General features: G+C 40.4%; 1 protein-coding gene across 5 annotated transcripts in view; it reads right to left on the bottom strand.

The window, feature by feature from the left end:
• ETV6 (ETS variant transcription factor 6) overlaps window positions 1-21885 on the bottom strand; it is a 143867-nt gene that overhangs the window by 54193 nt on the left and 67789 nt on the right. For 2 of the 5 annotated variants that reach the window (XM_084537067.1, XM_084537065.1), the window contains exon 3: window positions 19282-19413. The exons of 2 other annotated variants lie outside the window; for them this stretch is intronic. In XM_084537067.1, the coding sequence (XP_084393193.1) occupies window positions 19282-19413 (132 nt within the window). The remainder of the gene's footprint in view (window positions 1-19281; window positions 19414-21885) is intronic. One more of the 5 variants, XM_084537066.1, reaches the window with a different exon arrangement.

Below are 21885 nucleotides of genomic sequence, written 5' to 3'. Positions count from 1 at the left end.
ATGCTTTGTTTATTAATGTGATTTTTATTTTTTTCACATGACTGGGGTCAACTGGCTTAGCACTGACAGCATGGTACAGAAATGCAGACACCGGCACAGTATCAATTGGGGCGGGAGGGGTTGGCTTAAGTCTCCTTCAGCAATTTCACACAAAATGACATTAGGGAATGCAAAGTGCCAAAAATTTTCCCGTGAAGCACTGAAAAAATCTGCAGACTCTACATGTCTCACACCACTCTGGCAGATAATAAACAGAGAGCATATGGACTCAAATACTGTATGTTCAAGAAAACACAGTTCCCCGTGTTTGACACCATGTTGAGTTTCTGAGAACATGAATGCAATTTCTAAAAAGATTTACACCCTCATTATTCAGGTGTTTGGACAACCAAACAATGGAAATTCAGAAAAAGATTTATTTGTGGGCTGTTTATTCCATAGCAAATCAAAGCATTTTTTTCTTATACCTTCCTCTGAAGCAGCTGGAATGGGCAGCTCTTGGGCTTGTCCTGTCCAATCTTGTCTCTTCCCTAGTCTGACCCATTTTTTTAATTTCTAGGTCCTGAAACACAACTTGACTTTAAGATTAACTCTCAAAAGAAAGTATGATTATTTTTTTGACTTTTTGATTATTTTTTTTTTGTTGATGCCCCATTTTAAACTTTTTCTAGATTTCCTCTTCCTCCCATTACCTCTGAGGTGTGCACACTGTGTGAAGAGGAGCTTTCTTTTGTCAGCCCAACCTCACCCTTATTCATTTAGTGCTGTCACAGTCATGCTTTCACAACTCTGCTGACGGAATCAGGTAGGAGGAAGGAGGAGGAGGCTGATTCGGCAAGAGGAGTCTTTTGTTTGCATGTAAATAGCTTGGTGTTATCAGAAAGAAAACAAGGAGTGTGTTGAACAACAACAGAAAAAAAATCACAGCACTATTATTCTGTTTTCCTGTTCTCTTCCAGAAATATAAGTGAGCCTCTGTGTATAAGAGAAAGGCTGGTGTAGATAACAAGAGTCGCTTCACTGCCTCCCCTTTGCTACTAAAAAGCATCCTTGTAGTAACTACAATTGCTAACATAGAGAAATGATACCAGGAAACAGGTTGTTCTTTGTAAGGGGTATTAAAAACTCCACATAGAAACTAGCTTTGAGGAAAAAAATATTTAGAAAACTTATTAATGAAGAAGAAACCTAGAGGAATGGGTTTGGATATTTGGCCAATAATAAGGCCAAAGAGTCCAAGACAGTATATGGGCTTACTCCACTCAGCTGAATGTTAAATCAGTGACCAGTTAATACCTGCTCAAGGTTTTAAAAACACTGGCCTTCAGTCCTGAAAAGCATGTCCACATCTCCTGTGGAAATCAGTGGCAATATCGACTATTTAGCTGCAGTATTGGGTAGTACATCAGGCACTAGAAGGGACAAAAAAGCTTCCCAAAACATCAGAAGGTCATGTTCCTGATTTTGAACATAATGTCTTTCTTCTGTGTTAATTACCAAAACACTTCATAGATCTTGACACACACTGCTAATTGGAAAACGCTGCATAAGATTAGCCAGTGCTTTTCTTTGCTTCCATTCAGCTTCAGAGTGAATTTAATCATAAAGGATATGACAAAAGGAGAGCAGTACACCTGGATCAGGGACGTTGAGTTGGGCTGCACAGCAGAAATTGTTTCCTCCCTCCTGTCTTCAGAGTGAGTGTCTGAACAGAGAAACATTAGCACAGAAATTTCTGTGAGGCCTTCAGAGAAATCCAGGACTATTTCTGTACCCTTGTCAAAGCCTAGTGGTTCCTTTTGCTGTTCTGGGATGCTAGAATCCATATGAAATTGAAAAAACGTAAGAAGAATACCATCAGGGTGCTTGCCCCATCCAGGATTCATTTAGCATCTCTGCCAACCTCTTAAAAAGGCATAAAAGAGGAGACGATTTTTAATCTCTTTTCACGGTGTGGTTGCCAACATTGCAGGCTAAAGCTGCATCTCCTCAGGAAGAGGGAGTTGAGTTTGTCCGTAGCTGCTGTTTCCTAATTGGTGGGCATAATGGAGAAGCCTTTTGGTTACACTGATAAGGTCATTTGCATAACTCTACCCAAGTGGCTTTGCATATATTTTTTTCTCTTCTTTTTCCTTCTCTCTCCACTTCATCAGTTCTCAGACACTTCTTCCTGTGTCAGAGAACTCTAGGAAGAGCTTGTATGTCGTTAATCCCTATATTCATTCAGTTATACATTTTAGATTTATTTTTTATTTCTTATAAATAGCCAGTCCAGTTAGGTAACTCTATTTTTATTTGCACAATGTTACAAAAGAAAACTACAGTGTTAGTGCAAAAAGAATTCTGCTTTATCCACATAGGTTTCTTTCAAATTCAGCTAAAATAGCTTTGAGTTATCTTTCTACTTTTAAATGAAAGTCTCCTGATAGCAATCGTTTAAATGAAATAATTGAAAAAGCTTGTGAGCTTTTCCTTACACTCTTGGTTATTTATTTTTTTTTAAATGCATATTTTTGAATGCATATTTTTAAATGCATATTTTTGAATTTTAGAATGGTATATTTAATTCCATATTCTTTCTTCTGGAAAGGATTATGATGAAATTTTGACACATTCCAAAGTTCTCACTAACTATACAAGCTCTTGCATCGTGCTTTTTCACAGCAGCTAACAAATATCCAGTAGCTGTAAATCAGGGGGACCGATGTCCTATTTGTACAGAAGGACAGAACAGTTATTTTACCAACTACAGCAGCTCGTACAATGAGGCCCTGGTCCATGTGAAGGGCCAGAAGGCACTGCCCTAATAGAAAGCAAATGACCCTCATCATCTAATTCAATATGCCTAATTTTTACTATATTACAATATTTATTATATATTTACAATATTACTATTCTGCTTAATTGTAGTCTCTCAGTTGCAGTCACCGACCAGGACCCTACTGTGCTTAGTAAAGCACACAAACAGGAGAGAAGTTACAGAGAGTTTCCCCAGATTGTAATCTCTACGTAGAGCTATGAAGAGGATGTAGTTTATTGGTATTTTACCCAAATCTCCATCTCATGAAAGATAAACAAACCAGAAACAATGGAGTAATGCTGTAGCTTGTACTACAGGAAGCAGCACCTTTGTCTCCACAGATGGTAAGTGAGGGAAAATGGGAGAAAAAAATAAAAATAAAAAAGAGTTCATGGCACTCGGGAGACTGGTAAGCCTCTAACGATGTTTGTTTGAATATACAAAATCAGATCCACTGAAAAAATAAAAAGGCAAAAAATGCATTATTTCATGGCTGGTATTAATCTGTTGCATTTGAAACAGAAACACTTCTCAGTGCTTTCATTTCACAACGTTTACTGTAGAATCTATTTTGAGTTTTGGGGCAAGCCAGGTTTGGGGGTAAGCAAAATCTTCTGTAACCGTTATGAGAATCTTTTTGATAACCACTGGTAAAATCTCTTTTTATCCAACTTAGAGTATTTTGGAATAAAAGTTTGTATAATACTGACCTCTTCTAAGAAGAATTTTGTTTCAAAAACAGATGCTTTTATACTATTAAAAATTAATGCCAAGAAAGTTTACTGACAGATAAGCTCTACTAATGACTTCACTTCTGAACTTCATTATTTGTATTTACAAATTAACAGTGTGAATTCTCAGTTTACTAATCTGCCAGTTGGATCATTTTTTGCAGCCTTGAGCTGTTTCACTTTACTTCACTGAAAATATTTAATAGCCAAGCTGCAGTAAACTCTCATTTCCCCAAGACTTTATTATGTTTATACAATATATTACAGAACATTTCCTAGTGTATTATTAAGCATTATGAATTATTAAAACCAAATTACATTTTTTGAATGAACAATATGGTGCTTTATCCTGGACTTTCTGTAGCACACTTAGTTTGTAAAACCCCATAGCAAGGTATGTGTATTACTGCTACAGCATGACAAACACACACCCTAACATACAGATCTCCCAACCACACACCTTATGACCTAAAGGAGTTAGGAAATGGAAAGCCTTCCTCTTGTGATTTGAGTGAACTCAGGTCTCCTAATGCGTGAATTTCCATGTGCACTGATAGCACATGTATATGTTCAGCAACCTTTGCACTGTCTCAGTTAGTTTAGCTTACCAATCCTCCAGCTCCAGCCTGCAAAACACATACTTGTGATCTGCAGAAAGCTGGCTCTACTCCCTGTTTTCTCCATCTGCTAAATTGCACTACAGATTGCTAAAAATATAATAAATACTTTCCTACTATTACTTTCCCATGTAAACAGCTGAGTTATTTGCCACAGGGATACTGAATATGAATGGAAGGGAAGGTAGGTCTGCACAATGCTTCAAAAGGAAGATGCTTCTCTCAAGGACACTGGTCAAGGGACCAGAAAAACCTGAGTTTGGCCACAGGCCTCCTGTGTGAATTGGCACAAACCACGTCTGACCTAACAAACCCACAGGTACTAAATACAGCCTGGAGGAAACTCTCACACACTTCAAAGACAACCATTCCAGTCCAGCTGTAGTGACCAAAGCTGAAATGGTTATGGACAGCCTGCGAGCTGAAAAAATGCTAATCACACTAGACATCAGTGAGTAGACCAAGGGTCCCTCAGACTTAATAAACTTCTCCTGTGATCTTCTCCACTGACCATATGCTTACCCTCCTTCCTCTTTATTAGTATTTAGTAAACTTGCTCATGCAGAACCTGGAGTTCCCACTTTACTAGATGCTGTATGTGTTAATGCATATGCAAAGTTTGTGTAATTAAAAGATCAATGTGCATACAGGCAATGTTAACTTTGACATTTCCACGCCTTTACGATATTACTATCTGTAACACAGAGTATATATATATATTGTGTGTAATTTTTTCCCTTGTTTTTAAAGTATCAGTAATGGAGAGAAAAAAAACGTTCAGAAATTCCACCCTGGCATCATAATGAAACCTGCATGGGTCAGCAGAAGATCTATCACTTTTAGATCCAACCTACAGACCTCTGCCGTTTTTTGCTAAGGGGGACACTGACAGCAGCAGCAATATGCTGTCTTGTGTTACAGGATCCAACACTGGCAGTAGGACATGGAACACTTGCCATGACCCCTGCTCATTTTGCCAGCAGGTTATGCAGATGTCCGTGACAGCAAAGGAAGGGTGAGGTTAAGAAATCCATCCTCCTAGCTCAACTTCAGGTCCTTCCTTCTCTCTGCACTTCTGGTTGTGGCCAATGCTAATCTCATCTACCAGCCTTCTTGCTCCAGGCTCTTCCCCCTGCCCGAGTCTGAGCTTTGCTCCTTTTTGGCTGTGAATAGGCAGATTCCTCTCCCATCTGCAGGGCCCATCAAAGGGGACGTGGAAACAACAACAGAGACAGCCTCTCTTCCTTCAAGTCTGTTCCAAATCTTAGGACTTTAGTTCTTTTGAGAGTTTAACACCAACTTACTGTTCTGTCCTGGCAAAAAAAAAAAAAATATCAGCCACAGCAGCTAAAAAGTAGAGAAGTTGCAAAACTATCAAAAATAAATTCTTGTCATGGGAAGTATCTGGAAACCTGAATAATAAGTGGTGCTAACATTCACTCCACAAAAAGAACTAGTCATTTTTCCTGGATGCCTTTAGTCCATGGCATGTTACACAACATGAGGACTGGCGGCTATGTATAACCCCAAAGCCCTTTGTTTACTCTACCAGGAGAACAGAAACAGTGCCTTGATCTTGTCTGCCCAATAGCTGAGAAGCAGCACTTGCAATTTGGGGTTCCCTATCAATGAAGAAACGACAGACAGTTGGCCCATCTCACAAACCCAGGTGACTGGCTGGCCAGCCTGCATACATTTATGAGTATTAATCAAACCAAAACAGTTACTACTGTTTGAAATAAGGTTTTATTGAAACCCTGCCATACTGAAAATGAAAAGCTTAAAGAATCTACCTTTTCTCATCCAAGGGAAGTGGACCTTAAGAAGTTCCTTCAGGACTTCTTAGTTTAAATTAATTTGATGTCAACATGAATCTCTAAAATAAGACAAACAGAAAAGCAAGGAGGCAAATTAAATGTATTCATCAGATTAAAGAGGTTAAGCTGTAGAGAAAAACAGGAAGATCCAGGTCTGAACGTCTGGAAGACTATTCTCTTTTCCATCTCTTGGTGTAAAATTGCCATAGGTTCCTGGCATAAATCAATATAAAAGAGTTACATGCAAAAAACAGACCCTGTCATATAAAAAATACTTAGGTAACTGACCACAAATGGAGATGAGAGTACTACAGAAAGGAGGTATAAGGAAAGTTATCAGAAACCAGCACCATCATAAGAACCTGTAAAAATCATTGTATGGTACAGATGCAGACAGCATGGAGAGCTGAGGTATTGTAGGGGCAGAGGAAACAGTTAAAGACTTGCAGAGGATACTGTGCAAGGGTGGTTTGGTAAGAAGGAATCTCAAAAGTATTGTTTATGGAGCTGGTGTACCACTATGTTGACAGACTGACAACTCTGACATCCTACTTACACAGCCACCACTGATCTTAACTGAGTAGATGGCATGGGGGTAGAAAGAAGCACTAGCACCTGAGGAAGATGAGGCACTGTGAAGTTAAATAGCAAAAGTAGTGGAAGGATGCAGGTTATTTTCAGGTACCTTTACCAGCCTCAGCTTTCCCCAAGGTCCCAACTAACTGCATAAGCAACGTGACATCCATTGGCATTGTGTGCATTTGGCTAAAGAGCTTTGCACCAAGATGCTCTCCCCAAGCAAGTTTCAGACTGTCAGCTTTGGACCAACCAAACCACCGTTGCACAGGTCAGATTTTCTGAGAAGTCACTAAGCTTCAGCCTTGCTGAGCCACATCCCTTGCCCAAAATGGCAAGAGATCTCTGCCAGAGCCTAGGGTGCCATTTTTATTAATAGTTACTTAACATCCAGGCCTTTTTTTTTTTTTTTTTTCCACCAATAAGAGAGCAAATTGCGGTAAGTGATAATGCGTATTTCACAGACTGCCAGGGACAGACATAGGCTAGAGAACGGTATGGCTGCAGGACCATCTCTTCAGGAAAGCAGTTAGTAACAGATGGGCAACGTTTTTGAAAGGTGGAGTCCTTCCATGTGGCAATGTCTTTTCCCTTAACTTGTGAGCTTTAGGCCATACTTGATACCCAGCTTGCAACAGGATGCTTAACTACACACCTTCTTCAGAGCTTAAGAAATGCTGACCTGGCTGACCCACAAGGAGTCCCATGTGACAAAATGAATCTCTAACTTCCAGGACTTGGGCTTAACAACATCAAACTGCAGTGGCTAGCCTTAGCAAAGATTTCATCAGTCAAAAGCAGTCGTGGGTTTTCCAGTGAGCGGTTCTCCTGTCCTATCGCCCCAGATCACTCAAGAAAGTGGCTGGCTCTTCCTGCCGCCCAACCTCCTCCGGCAGAAAGCGCCAGGTGACAACGCCTCTTCAGCTGCTGCGGTTTGCGGGTTCAAGCGTCTCTGTTATCTGCTCCCGGCAGCATCTCGTCTGACAGGAAGTTTCCCCAGCGTTTTCCATCACAGGAAATTTCCTGTGGGGAAGCACTTAGTAAGCAAACAAAGAGTTCCTTGGTACAAAAGAGAAGTGCACACACATACAGCTGTAAGAAAAAAGGATAAAAACAACACAAAAAAATACCGCTGAAGCAGCTTGGGCAAGGGCGCCAGGTCACAGGGCCTGAACTATGTGAGAAGAACTGTGCTACCTGAGATACTGGGGCTTAGAGATCACCAGATGAAACCATTACGCTCAAGCTTGGCTCATTAGGTTAAAGTTCAAATGTTAGAGTCAGCTGCTATTTGATCCCTCTGAAGAGAGTTAACAGCCTTAATGCCACTTTCAGCAAGGATGGAGAGAGCACAGACCACAACCTCAGGCACCAGTTCAGTAGCTTTTTCTTTGGCACCTTCTCCAGCGAGGCCAATCACCAGGTACAGGCAGAGGTTTTATCTTCCCAGATTAAATTGGGATTAAAGTCTAGGACACACTGCCAAATATCCATATTGAGCTCCCTCTGCCATCACCTAATAATAGGTCTGATATCCCCTGTTCCCAACCTCCTCTATAGGCTGCTTTGAAAATCCCCTCCCCAGGGCATGCCTAGATAGTTTGTAAAATCAGCATACGAAAGCTGGTACCAAACTGCCACTGACCTTCAGGTGCCTTCATTTAACGCAGCTGGACCCTGCAACCTCTGAGACAAAGTCTTTTCTTTACCTCATTTAGGATCTAATAATGCTCTAAATGTACCATTAGGAAAAATATATTTGTTTCCAGAATGCCTAGTTTCCCTTTTCATAAAATTTGTGCTGCTGGTGTCTTTTTCTTTCTCTCCTCTTCTCTTTCTGCCCTCTGAACTATACTCATTTCCTGCTATTATCCAGGGAAAACCCTGCTGGACAGTGCATGCTGACTAGCAATGTCTCATATATCCCACAAGGTGCCAGACTCTGGTGGTCTACAAAACGCAGGGACAGAGGATAGACTTTGTTCTCAGGTGTGAGACCAATCTTGAAGAGGTCTCCTTCTAGCAGCATCAAACCCTGGGATACTCCCATGTACACCAGGTTAGTCAGCACTGTATAAGGTGGGCATGAAGCACAAGTAGAGACGACCTACTACTCTGCACCGTTCTTATTTGCTCTTTCTTCGGGTATGAGAGCAATCATCTGCAAACCCACAACTCTGATTTAACATTTACTCATGCATTTATTTATTTTTTTAAACTGTCTAGTTCAGACTCCTAGCTTGAACTACATGCCTGCAAAAGGCAATACTATTTTCCACCCTCTTCTAGTTAATTGCAGCTGCGGTAAAGGGACTTCTGCCAGCAGGCCCACAATGCTCTGCTCCACAGGAAGTTCCCAAGATCTCTTCCTGCACAGGAAATTTCCTGTGGTCCAACAGACATTCCTCTTGGCTTTTATCACTCACATACATTTGTTTTGGCAAATATCTGTTCTTAAGAACAACAAGAAACGGACAGAGCAAAAGCAAACAGTGACAAGAGAAAAAAAAAAAGGCAGCTATGGTTAGTGTAACAATCATGACCAAATTATCCTCTGTCACACAGGAAAATATATGCTCCTGGAGCTGACTTGTGAGGTTTTGTACCTTAAGCATTATTCATAAATAAGGCCTATTTGATATACACAGACATACTGCTTTTAAGAATCCACACACAAGTTTTCTTTGCCTTTTTGAAACATTTTATTCATGCAATTTCCCAGAAATGTTAGGCACTGGGAAAGGAACTCCAACTTATATTTCTTATGGCCCTAGCTGTGATTTTATCTCACGGTTATTAGCATCAGCAATGTCAACAGAATGATAAGGCTTCCTAAACAACCTTACCTCAGAAAGAAATGTTTTGGCTATATTTCACCAGACACATCCTCCTGTAATCAAAGCCGCTACAAATCCTAAAGCACTGTTCATAACCACAAGAAGGATAACAGTTTTGGAAGGAAAAGAGATTTTACTTTCAAACTGGTAAATTACTAAAGTCATGTAGCCCAGCACACTTTGGGTAGGATTTTCAGATGCACTTTCACACTCAAAAACAAAGGTAAGAGCCTAGGAGGACTTCTAGAAGTTCCAAGAGAGTATGAGTTCTACTTTGCTCAAACACTCCTTAAAATACCAAAAGGCACCTGGTTACTGGTTAAATACACCTGGTTTTAAGCAATTGATTACTTTTAATCACTTAAAAAGTTGGAGTAAGAAATTCCAACTGGAAAATCTCTTCTATCACGAGGACACTCAAGCACTGGAACAGACTGCACAGACATGCTGTGCTGTCTCCATTCTTGGAGGTTTTAATGACCAAATGAGCTAAAGCACTGATGGAATGTCCATCAGCTACAAGTCTGACCTTATAGTTGAAACTTTTTTGAGCAAGAGGTTGGATTAGAGACCTCCCAAGCTCCTTTCTAACTTGAATTATCCTGTGATTCTAATTTTAAACTACTTCAACCTGTAATTTTTCTTAAATAGCAATAGCAGAGTTAGAGCTCACCATTCCCATCTAAAAGATAGAACTTTTGAATGGACTTCAGTGAATTAGGAAAATAAAGGGAATAGATGATAACTTGTAAACTAGGGTTTCAAATAATTTAGTAATTGCTTGTGATTACAGACTATTCTGACACTCCATTAGCAACTACAGTCACAATCAGTCCTCTCCTCCCTATCTCCACACCTTTTGTTTGGTTTATTTTAGCCACCCAGCAGACTACGGATAACAGTCAAACAGCATGAGGTTTCCTTCATTTTCTCAAGGTTCATCAGCCTGCACATACCACAGAATCACAGAATAGATGAGGCTGGAAGGCACTTCTGGAGACCATCTAGCCCAACCATTCTTAAACAGGGTAAGCTAGAGCAGGTTGCTCAGAACCAGTCAGGTTTTGTGTATCTCCAAAGGTGGAGACTTTGGGACCTTTCCAGGTAACCTGCTGCAGTATTTGCTCACCCTTCCAGTAAAGAAGTTTTTCTTATGTTTAAATGGAATATTTTGTATTTCAGTCTGTTCCCATTGTTACTGTATTCCACTTAGAAGAGTTTAACTCTGTCTTTATTCTCTCCCATCTGGTATTTACACACAACTGTAAGATGCCTCCAAGCCTCCTCTTCTTGAGGCTAAACAACAACAGCTCTCTCAGACTCTCCTCATATATTAGATGCTGCAGCCTTTTAATCATCATCCTCTAGTATGAACATGTGTCTCTTGCACTGGGAAGCCTGAGACTGGACACAGCACTCTAGATGTTGTCTCAACAGGGAAGGATTGCCTTTGCCTAATGCAGTCCAGGATGCCGCTAGCATATCTAGGAGACTGAGATAGAACAAATGATATGTTTCTATGCCACCAACAGAAATGTTACGTCCTAATCGCAAACATTAGATCAGGCTGGTCAACATCAGAGAGTCTCAACGTGGAGGTTCAGAGACCAACCTTTTTCTTTAGTCTCTAAAGAAAATAGAAAAAAAAAGTATTTTTTTAGAGATGATTTGTTTTGGAGAAGATCTCTGGAAAAAAAAAAAAAAAAAAAAAAAGAATAAGTAAAAAAGGAAATTCAGCAAATCTCCAAGTAAATGAGGAGACTTTATAGCTAACCTTTCTATGCTACCTGACAAAGTCTCTTTGGGGAGTCACCAAGCAACCCCTGATGGACTGTGCAGGTACTGGTGCAGCACCCAGGTGTCAGCTACTCTCACACATCTGGGTAGTGGCTGTAGCTTGCTCTGTAAGTACTGGGCCATTCAGTGCAGTAAGAAGTGCCAGACAGTTAGAACAGCAGGTACTACAAAAGATGTTTTCAAGGAAAGCAGTGTGACAGAACTGTCCTACGAGACAGATTCAGCCCACCACTGTCAGTTGGACAACTTCAGTCAGTTCAGTGCTTGCTTATTGTCCTAAGCATCTAATAATACCATGGAAGCTTTAGTGATATCTTTATTATTCTTTAAATATATAATTGCACCATTTCCTGGAATATTTTTCTTTCTGGACCAGACAACTTGTTATGTTGAAAGTGCCAGTGTTACAGCCCATCCAGTAAAAGTCATTACTCTTATGCATTTTGAAAAATCTGTCCTGGGCACAGTGCAATCCACAGAGGACTTGGAATTTGATATACAGATCATTGGTACACATACAAGTACCCAGGGTTAGTTTCCATTTGGAGTTCCAAGATTTGTAGGGACATTTAGATTTGTAACAGGATTTTGTTTCCCCCAATTACAGCTGTCTAAAAACGTGCCTGGTTTCTCACTATTTCCATTCTTCTGCCTTTCAGACACTATTTCCTCATTGGCAGCTCCCTATCTTCCTCTCCCATTCTCAGACAGTGAGGCATAAAGGCACTGAATTTTAAATATATACTTAAGCACACCCATCTACAAGTAAATACAGAGAAAGAAAGAGGAGTAGAGTGCAAAGTACCATGGAGATGGCGGCAGTTGCCAACGTGGGCACAGTATAGATAAAAAGCATTGGGTAGCCAGGACGATGACTGGCTATTTGATCAAGACTCATCTTTTGAAATCCACAGTAGGTGACAACAAATTTCTGCGAATCACCAGTAGCTGACAGAGCAGACATACACACAATGAATGACCCGAATAACTCAATCAGCATGTCCAGCTATAAACTGAGAACACCGGTGTTTCACTAGGTGCATATACTGATAACCCCTACGTGCCTTCCCACTGACAGGGAGTTGCTGACTGACTTTGAGACCTGCTGTGATCTACATCACAACAAAATCCTTCTCACTTATTTATCAGCCGCTGATAAATGCAACATAAGACAGTAAGTGAGAAGAGTTATTGGTAGAATGACCTCATTCAGTGCCTCATTCTTGCTTCAGAAAAACAAGCATCCCAGTGTTTGGAGGGAAATACTAGTGGTCAAAGCTTATTATTAGCGATCACAACCATTTCTAAGAGTAGACCCCGAACTGAAAAATTGAACAAAAGCTGAGATGTAATTAAATGTGCTTAAACCCGTGATCAGGAGTTATGTTGCAAGAAGCACTCTCAGAGTGGGGCACAGCAATCTAAGAGATTTTCATGCTCTCCTCTGAGCATGAAAAAGTGCCCTGCTAAGAAAACCAGTCGGAAACAGGCCTGATAGGAGGAAAATCCTATAGCTTTTTTTCTTCTCTGCTCGCACCAGCATTCTACCAGGGAACTGCATGTGCTTTATAGAGCGAACCCTACCATCCACAGCAATACCTGAGCTCAGTGCAGCGGTTTTCTGGCAGTCCTGAGAGAGCTTAGGAGAGACGCACCCATCTTCTGGCCTCTCCTGGGACTGGCTCTCCCCATGTGATGAGTCACTTGGGAATAAGTTCCTTGCTGCAGTCTCAAAGTAATCACCTCAGCTATCTGCTCTTTGCTTCCTAAAAGCTGTTACTCTTACCTAAACAAAAAAGTAGACATAAATCATACTAGTGCAGTAAGCATACAGCCTCTCTCATAGTACATGGAAGGGTAAAAGCCAGAAACTTTGGCATCCAAAGCACAAGGGTCAACTCTACTGTTAAAGAACATAAAGTCCCTCATTTAAGCGACAAAATCTTGGGTGAGGTTTACTGCAAAGCGATGACCAGCACCACAGCTCTGAACCGGATTTTGGAAGAGCTTCCTTTGACAAGCAGCAGAGGACACCCCCTATGCTGGCTAGGTGTTCAGTGTCTGCATATGCATCCAGCTCCAAGGGAAGAGTTAGTACTCTCTCAATGTTAGCACCAAAAGTCAGAACATTCAGAGCCAACGATGCGTGTTCAAATATGCCCCCCCACATACAAAGACCATGCATCAAACAATGCTTTTATAATGCAGCAAAACAAGGATCTTGACTAAATAAAGCAATGTAGCAGTGTTTTTTGTTTGTTTGTTTCCTGCAGTACACATTAGAGGAAAAAAGAAGACGCTGGCCAGATACCTAGTACAGCAAATTGCTGACAGAGTTTATTGCCACTTGACTTCTTTTGATCCTCCATCACACTTCTAAGAAAGTGAAGTTGTCTTGTTCTTCTGAGCTATGTACTTTATTGATACCTATTCAGCTGCTGAGACAAGGCACAAGGCTTTTACAATCACCCAGCAGCAGCAAATTAAGACATCTTCCTGAGGGGTCTTTTCTAGTCATGTTTATTCTAACTTTCTTTGGGGTGATCTCAGCTTCCATGATTTTTAAGATTAAAAACATTTTGGAAAGCAAGGGAAGCAAATACATAAAATACTCCCATCTCGTATTCCAGTTTTCATACTGTCCCCTTGAAACATAACATTCAAGTAGTTGTACAGCAGGTTGATCAAGGAAAAGACTCAGGTAAAATTCACTCTTTTCTCCCAGCATTAGGTTCAACACAGAGGAATCTCTCAGTCTGAATATTTGAAGAGAAGAAATAGAAATTTTGTCAGTAGCCAATGTGCAGGTGGGAAGAACAGAGAAACAGAAGGTCAGGACTGACATTTTACAGATATAACACCACATTACCCTGGTTTACACTATGTGGGGAAATTACTGCCTTGACTTCCACCTTCTCTGAAATGGGCAACAGTAATAATAATAATACCAACACCTTATTCAGCAGGGACTGTAAGGGAAGACCCTCAGCAAAAATGGTATTTGAGGATCTTCGGATGAAGAACATCATTGTCATACAAACTCACGTGGTTTTATTAGCAGCCAAATCAAGGACTACATTAGCAAATGATCCCCTTTGAATGCTATTTTGTCAATGGCATGGAGTATTACCAAGGCTTTAACATTGCCTCTATGCCAGGTATAGACAATTAGCATGTTGTCAGGGTCTTCGATTCCTTAATTCTGCAAAAATAACGTCAAACAAATTGCCTTCAGCATGTCAAACAATTTATTCATAAAAGAGGCTTAATCTCTTAATGGTTATTTGTTGAAGAGCTTCTTGCTGTGTTGAAGAGAATTATGATTGTTGATGGTTGGACTCCTTGTGCATGTTTTGTTATTGTTTTACTGATGATTAAAGTCCTAACCATGAAGGAAATGCCAGGAGGCGGAGGGACTGACAAAATGCTGAGTTTGTGCTTATTTTTTAATTTGTTCAGCTGACGTGAGTTTTTCTTGGCTTCCCTCCCCTCTCTGATGCTGCACCATGCAGTTATATTTTCTTTATCACTTTCCATATCACTTCCATATCAGAAGGGAAGTCAGTGCTGTGGGAAATCATGAAGAACCAGCTCTGAAGAGTGGCATGATCAACAAGACCTCTATCCCATAGAACAGAAAAGATCTATATTACATGTCTCTGCCTTGGCCGTGTGTTAGCCCTGGCACAGAGAGGCCATCCTGAGCTGTGAGAACCTGTTTTGCTCTCTAATTCTTCCTGACCTGGCAGATCAGCTATCAGCTCATGGCTTCACTTATACTTGGTTTAATGATGTGGACTGGATGTGCACGGACAGTTCTTCACTGAGGACTGAACAGAGAACATCCACTCATTTAACAGAAGCCATTGAATCCAAGTGTTTATTTACAAACACTGCTAGCGTGATTTGGACTCAACCCAAATCTATTAAGGTTCCCCTGAGCCAGCTTGTTCTCCCTTCTCACCCCTCCCTCTCATTTCTCCCCCTAGACTGATCCATGACTGGAATGAGAAATAATGTACATTTCATGGGTTTTGTAACTCATCTGGCAGGCTATCTGGTGGATTTTGGAGAAAGGGAGGTGGTGAGGTGCTGAGAGAACAAAGCCTGTACCAGTAAGTAGGGCAGGATAAGAAACTTTTTTTAAAAAAACAAGCAAACAACAACAAAAACAGACTGGAAGACCAAGACATAAGGAACACCATCTCTGAAACACATTTGAATCCCAGTGCGTTTGGGGGTATGGGAGGAGACAAGGGAATATGATGAATCAGAAAAAGCCGTTGAAGAGGCAGCTTCAGCTCTTGCAACCAGAGCTTATTTAGCTGAATATGTTCAGCATCCCTGATTGTGGCTGTATAAAAGGTTCTGCAACAGAGGACACGGGTCATCTCACTGGAACAATTCCTTCCGGGCAGTTTGAGATTCCCCATCCATCTTCTTTAGTATCTCTGTAAAGGAGATTCCAGTTTCTATACCATGTTTCTCTCACAATAAATATGGAATACAACGAAGCAGGACCTGGTCCAGGGCAACCTGGACCACAGGAGTTGAAGATTCAGACAATTTCCTAACTTCCTGCAACCTTAAGAAATATCAGAAAGTCTCATGGAAAAGAGAGGACTGGAAGTAGACTGGCTCTGCACAAGCCAGTCTGAGTCAGTCTTCTAAAGTTGAAGACACCTCTTTGGCACTGTCAAGGAATTTGTCTTTTCAGGGAGAGCTACTTCCTTTTAACAGCCATCTGTTTATGCTTATGTATTTAGCAGTCATCTTCATATTTACCTGAAAAGTAAATAGTTGGAAGTCTATAGTTGATAGAAACCACCCAGACCAGTAAACTGCCAATAACGTGAAGTAACAAAAGGGAAGTAATTAAATGCAACACATGTCAAGGCTTTTAAAATAAGACAAAAGATAAATATTGGTACTGGTCTCAAATACCAAAGGTTAAATCTCCTTTCCCTTTTACACAAGTTCTGCATTGCTGCAGATCTGCTCAACTTTTGTCTTTCTGAAATGATATCAGTAAGACTGAAATCACCTTTACATCAAACACATTCAAATCAGTGCCTCCTAAAATGAATTAGATCAGTTTGGCTTTCATCCTACAGAAACCCTATGGAAAATACAAAATCTGCATTTGTTTTTTACGTGCTTGAAGAGAAATTTGCAACCAAACCCCACACAGGAAACAATGTCAGAGCTACTCTTTCTAAAGTTCCCAGCGTATGCACTCACCACTATCATCGCTAGCAGTAAAAAAAAAACGACAAACCAACAAGTCTTGCTTACAGTAATTGAGCCAAAACATTTTCCAAAATGCCACCATCATCTTTTGCAGTGTAATCAGACTATTGTGACCATTTTGGGAATGGACAATGGAAAAGAATTAAGCTGTCAACAACAACAATGTATAGCTACATTAAAAGTCTTGATAACTAAAAATAAGGAAAAGATCTCCCTGGATCAAGTTTTGTTTACTCTGCTCCCTCCCGAGTTATTGTTGTATTCTACAGACTTACCATCCATCTAGGGATGGACTTTGGAAACACAGATGTGATGAGATAAGACATAGTGCAGCTCCAGTATCTCTCAACACTGCACAGTACAAAGGCATGCTCCTGCATTTAGCTACCCTTCCTCAAATGGTTGCAGATCTTATATACTAAAGGCAGGCTTCTCTAGTAGATAAGCTTCTAATTGTCAATGCCTTTTGACCCATATTCCTTATTCTTCCATCTTCTTCAGAAAGAATTATTTCTAATACTCTGGAGATAGTGGAAAGAAGAACCTTTCATCAGCAAATTTAAAAATATTTTCTAAGTATTAATGTGTTTATCCTTGCAAAGGACCTTTTTCTGGGTAGAGAAAGTGAGTAGCATCATGCAATAGTGTCACAACCAGTAAAGGATTGCAGAAGGCTTGATAACCTGTAGATCATTAAACACAACAAATGGGACAGTTTTTTTTATCAATAATGCAAGCCTTGGGCAAATTCACGTAAGTGAAGAATGACACATAAACTCTCTGTTTGACAGTCAGATAAAGAAACCACATCCGTCATTCTGCTGATGAGTCTCACCAGTTGATTATCATCCAATAAAATGTAAGAGTATATTGATTCATTCATATTCATTGCCTAAGCCTTCAGAAAATCAACAACTTCTGCTGAAATAATGCATTTTGCACCCATTTGCAAGTTACATGATGCCAAGCACGCCAATGTTTTGTCCCAATGCAGGTAGCTTATCCCTAGATTCCTGCCTTTCCTTTTTCACAGAGCAGACTGAAGGTATATTGTATATCCATTACACTCTCACCTCTTGGCTTCACAGAAAAATCCTATTCTTTATTTCCTTAACTCCCCAGGTGATACTTTACTCATCTCACCTCTCTCTCTTCTTCTTGGTCCTGACTCTAATCCCTTCTACTAATATACACACCTACAGTCTGCATGAGACAAGGGTTTCTGAGGCATGTGATAACCACAGGTAAGTCAATAAATCTCAGGTGTTCTACACATCCCAGGCACCTTCATAAATCTCGACTTGGAAGACTTCACAGAGCACTCCAGATTTGTGGGAGAAGAACACAGCTTTCAGGCCACAAGGCATTGGTTTAGTAGGGACCTCTAAGCCACTCTTCAGAAGGTATCACTAAATTGAATCCTCTCTATGACAATTCTATTTAAAAGCACCTTCATCAGCTGCTTAGGTTGCTTGAGCCACTAATCCTGCTGAATGGCTCTTAGAATCTCATTCCTCTGACAGCTATACACCTTACATACCCCAGATCTATTTGTTCATGGACATTACTGGTTTTGGTTTTCATTCATGCAAAGTCAGAGGTTGGTGCTGAGATTTTACTTACTTGATCACTTGATTATCCTAATTTCTGTAAGACTCAACCCTCTCATTGCTGAGCACCATTGTAATAATGGAAGTGATAGTACTGAGAGACAAGTAAGACATTCTGCCCTTACAGACATATCATGCATTACAGGGCCTGATGTACAGTAATGCAGTGGTAACACCAGTAAAACAATACAGCCTCTAGACCATTTGTAGGAGCATATATAGTCCGTTGAGGAAGATTAAGGCGAGAATATGAGGCTATGTCATTTAAGTCTGGCCTGAGGCTGAAAGCTGAAATGCAAATCTTTGATAGGTTAGGGTATGTTGCACCTTTCACAGTTTGTGTGGTGGAGTTGGAAATTGCTATTATGTCCTAGACCTAGCTGTCATCACAGACCATACAGAACCCTATGGAAGTAGAATAAAATAAATGATCCGCTAGGAAGCACTTCAGAATCTCATCACGCAGTTTTAATACCTACAGCAGCATTGCTGGCATCTCCCTCTTAATGCTAGTTCTTTAACTGAACAGTAAATCTCATGCACTAGTCCTCAGAACAATCCCTGTGGTTTGGCACCACACACAAACACTTAGGCAGGTACTATTCATGCCCACTTGTGTGTTCAGTCAATGAATACGGAAGAAGAAAAGTATATTTATTCTCTCTGCTCCAACAGCTGCAGAGAGTACACAGCCCTTCAATGCTAAGGGCTCAGCACTCACATTTACTTAATAGCTGAGATTCTTTCTTGAAATTGTGCAATTCAACCCATGGAAATTTCCTTGTTTGCATAATTCTGTCATGTTGATATTGTTGGGGTTAAACTCAAAATGTTGCATGATGATGATTTTAAAACTGAAAAATCTCTTCTGGTAGAAGTAAAGGGAGGGGGGGATTTTTTTGTTGTTGTTGTTTTTCAAGTTAACTTCCAGTAAGGCTTGGAGGTCATTTTGGGTTGAATAAATCACAGGCACAAGTCATCCTCTTCTGAGCATAAGCAGTACAATTCCCAGAGTCTTAGACATAACAGCTAAAACAGTATTTAGAAGTTCTGGCTCATCTGCTCCCAGATTTCCTGGACAATGGTTTAACACATGCTAAAAAAAAACTGAATCATTAGCATGGAACACAGAAGTTTAGTTCTACCGCTCTTCTCTTTCCTGCCCATATTTTCTCAATGAGGCATAAAAGTCCATCCTTAACCCACACACAGGGACTAACAGAACTCCTTGAGGGTTGCCACTCACCGGTATTTAAAGGATCACTCAGATTTTCATAGGAGATCTGACTGAACTTGTCATGCTTGTTGTGTCTCTTTTGCGCTTCTGCTCTTCCCAGCTGATTTTCAGGCTGTGACATTAAGCTGCAGGGGCTCACTGCTGGCAACAGAATGGCAAGCAAGCTTTGATTTTACTTTTTTGTTCTTGTAATGTTACATTACTTTACATCAGAGTACTTCAGTATTCAGGGACATGAATCTGTAGCTGCTAATGACATAATAGGCCAACTGACAATGGGTTAAAAAAAAGCAGAACTAGGAAATACCTAAGCCCTATGCCTTTGAAATACCCTTGCCTTTTTAAATAGTTAACAGAAAGGAGCTACTTCTAACAGACAAGTTTTCATTAGTCAATGGTACGTCACCAACGGCCTTTTCCAGGAAATGTGTAATCAGGGCACTCCCTCGACTCATACTGAATTTAATAATAATAATAATAATTTTATATGACTAACTTCCTTAGAAAGGAAATTTCCCTAAGAAAAATACCACTTTGTTTTGCTTACACCTGAGAAAAACTGTACGAAATTACTGAGACAGATCACCTTTCTTCACCTGCTGCAGGAATGCTAACTGTCCATCCCTGGAAAAATTTTGTTATGGTCACATTAGTCTAACTATGACACGGGTAAAAGGGACAAGGGAAATTCAGATGATTTGGGTTTCAAATATCCCAGCTCTTGATCTGCATTGTTTTTTGAGATTACTCTTCAATGTGAGCGTGCTACAACTCCTGCCCTTCTGATACATTCCCTGGCCACCAAACTGAGCAGATATTCGGTGAAAATGACATACTTTCTATTCAAAATCTACTTTGTGTCTACTTCAGGGGGTCTTTTGAACTATGTCCAAGAAGGTCTTGAGAGATAATTGAAAAAGTAAACCTGTGGTCAATAAGCCTTGCTTAGTGATACAGGGATTGCCACCTGCCCTGGAAAAAAAATAATGGAAAGAGCAGCATTGGAGAGAACCACAAATTACTGAAGACTATGAAAAGTCTGATTTGGCCCATCTTACTGTGCCTTATATTGAATTTTAATCCAGGTCTTCAGTACTAAAAAAAAAAGTAGAGTACCAATTCCCTATATTGTTCACACTTTAACAAAGCGAGGTGCATGGGGAGTTGCATCTTTTTTTCACCCTTTCCCTTAAATGTCATTTGAAAGTAACATTTGTTCGAATACTGGGACAGAGATTTCCTGGAGAAAACCATTACGTCCATCAGCAGTTAATAAATTTAGCATTTTTATACACAATCAGGCCTAGGTATTGAAAACTCCTAAAACCAGGGACTGTGTGAGAGAGGAAACTCACAGTCATAATTTTCACTTTCAACCCTAGGGTTTTCTATGAGAATCCATTTTCTCATGGGAAGCAAATGCAGCTGGTGTAGAGCTGATGCCATGTTGCAATGCAGTCATGGTGACAGCTTGGGCAACATACCAACTAGCACTGCTGCACATACAGTTCTCTCTCCCTCTGGATCCCCAGGAGAAGAACCCACCTAAAAGTTAGGCTCTCCCAGGACTCCCTGGGAAGCTCTGTTTTATTCTTAATCAAATAACTCCCTCAACACAAACATATAGATATTTAGAGGAAGTCAAACAGAGTCAGTGTTTACATATCTTTCCTGTTAACATTTCTTGCTGCAATAGATCTGTGATGGTAAACTACATTAAGGTGAAAAAGGAAGCATTTCAAACGATCAGGGCAAGATCCAGCTTGATAAAATACCAGTTACTCTCCTGACAGCCTGCAAGCCAGAATAGGACAAGAATCTGAAGAATGGTTACCTTGAAATGATCTTTAGCCCAGGTATTCTTTCCCCAACTATTCCAACACCAGATCTGCTGAGTTTTCTAAAACATTGCACATGTATCATGCAGCACTGTAGGAGAAGCAGTGTAGTAAGAGAAATGCCTGCACACAGCTGGTATCAACACCATGCAAGCAGAGATTTTGAGCAGTCCAAGTCAGTGTAATTGAGAGGATGGAAACTTAACATGACCAAAGGAAAGTGGAGGCTGAATGCCATTCTCCTATGGGTGAGACTTACTTGTCTCTCAAGGGAAGTCATAGAGGCTCCACCAAAATGGACAAGCATGTAACGAAATGAACTGTGGGGACATGTATTATACACCTCACCATCTCCAGCTTCTTTCTTCTTTCAAGCAGAAATATATGCTACACAGAGGAACAGAGCTCAAGATAAGGACACAGAATGCCACCAGTAAGAGCAGAGGCTTTAGGTAATAAGTTGTATCCTACCTCATCTCTTCGGTCTTTCCTTTGTCCTCTAAGACCTTGCATTGTAGCGGCTATTCCTATGATAGGATGAATTACCTACAATTTATTTAAACTCCACTGTTGCTAGTTCTTAGCTGATTAGAGAAATCCCTATTGACCCACTATTGCCAGAAGTGAAAGATAAGATTTCCATCCTCTGCCAACCCAGCAAGAACATCTACTAGGAATCTCTGGGCTTTCCGTGTGGAAGCAGGAACAATACCCTTAGAGATCAGTTGTGCGGTTGTGATTTTCATGTCCTTTTTCTACCTCATTTCCTTTCAGC

The sequence above is a fragment of the Aythya ferina genome (genome assembly GCF_964211825.1).
Source record: "Aythya ferina genome assembly, chromosome: 1".
NCBI lineage: Eukaryota > Metazoa > Chordata > Aves > Anseriformes > Anatidae > Aythya > Aythya ferina.
The sequence above is the reverse complement of the archived record's forward strand: the minus strand, read 5'-3'. Positions and strand labels throughout refer to the sequence as shown.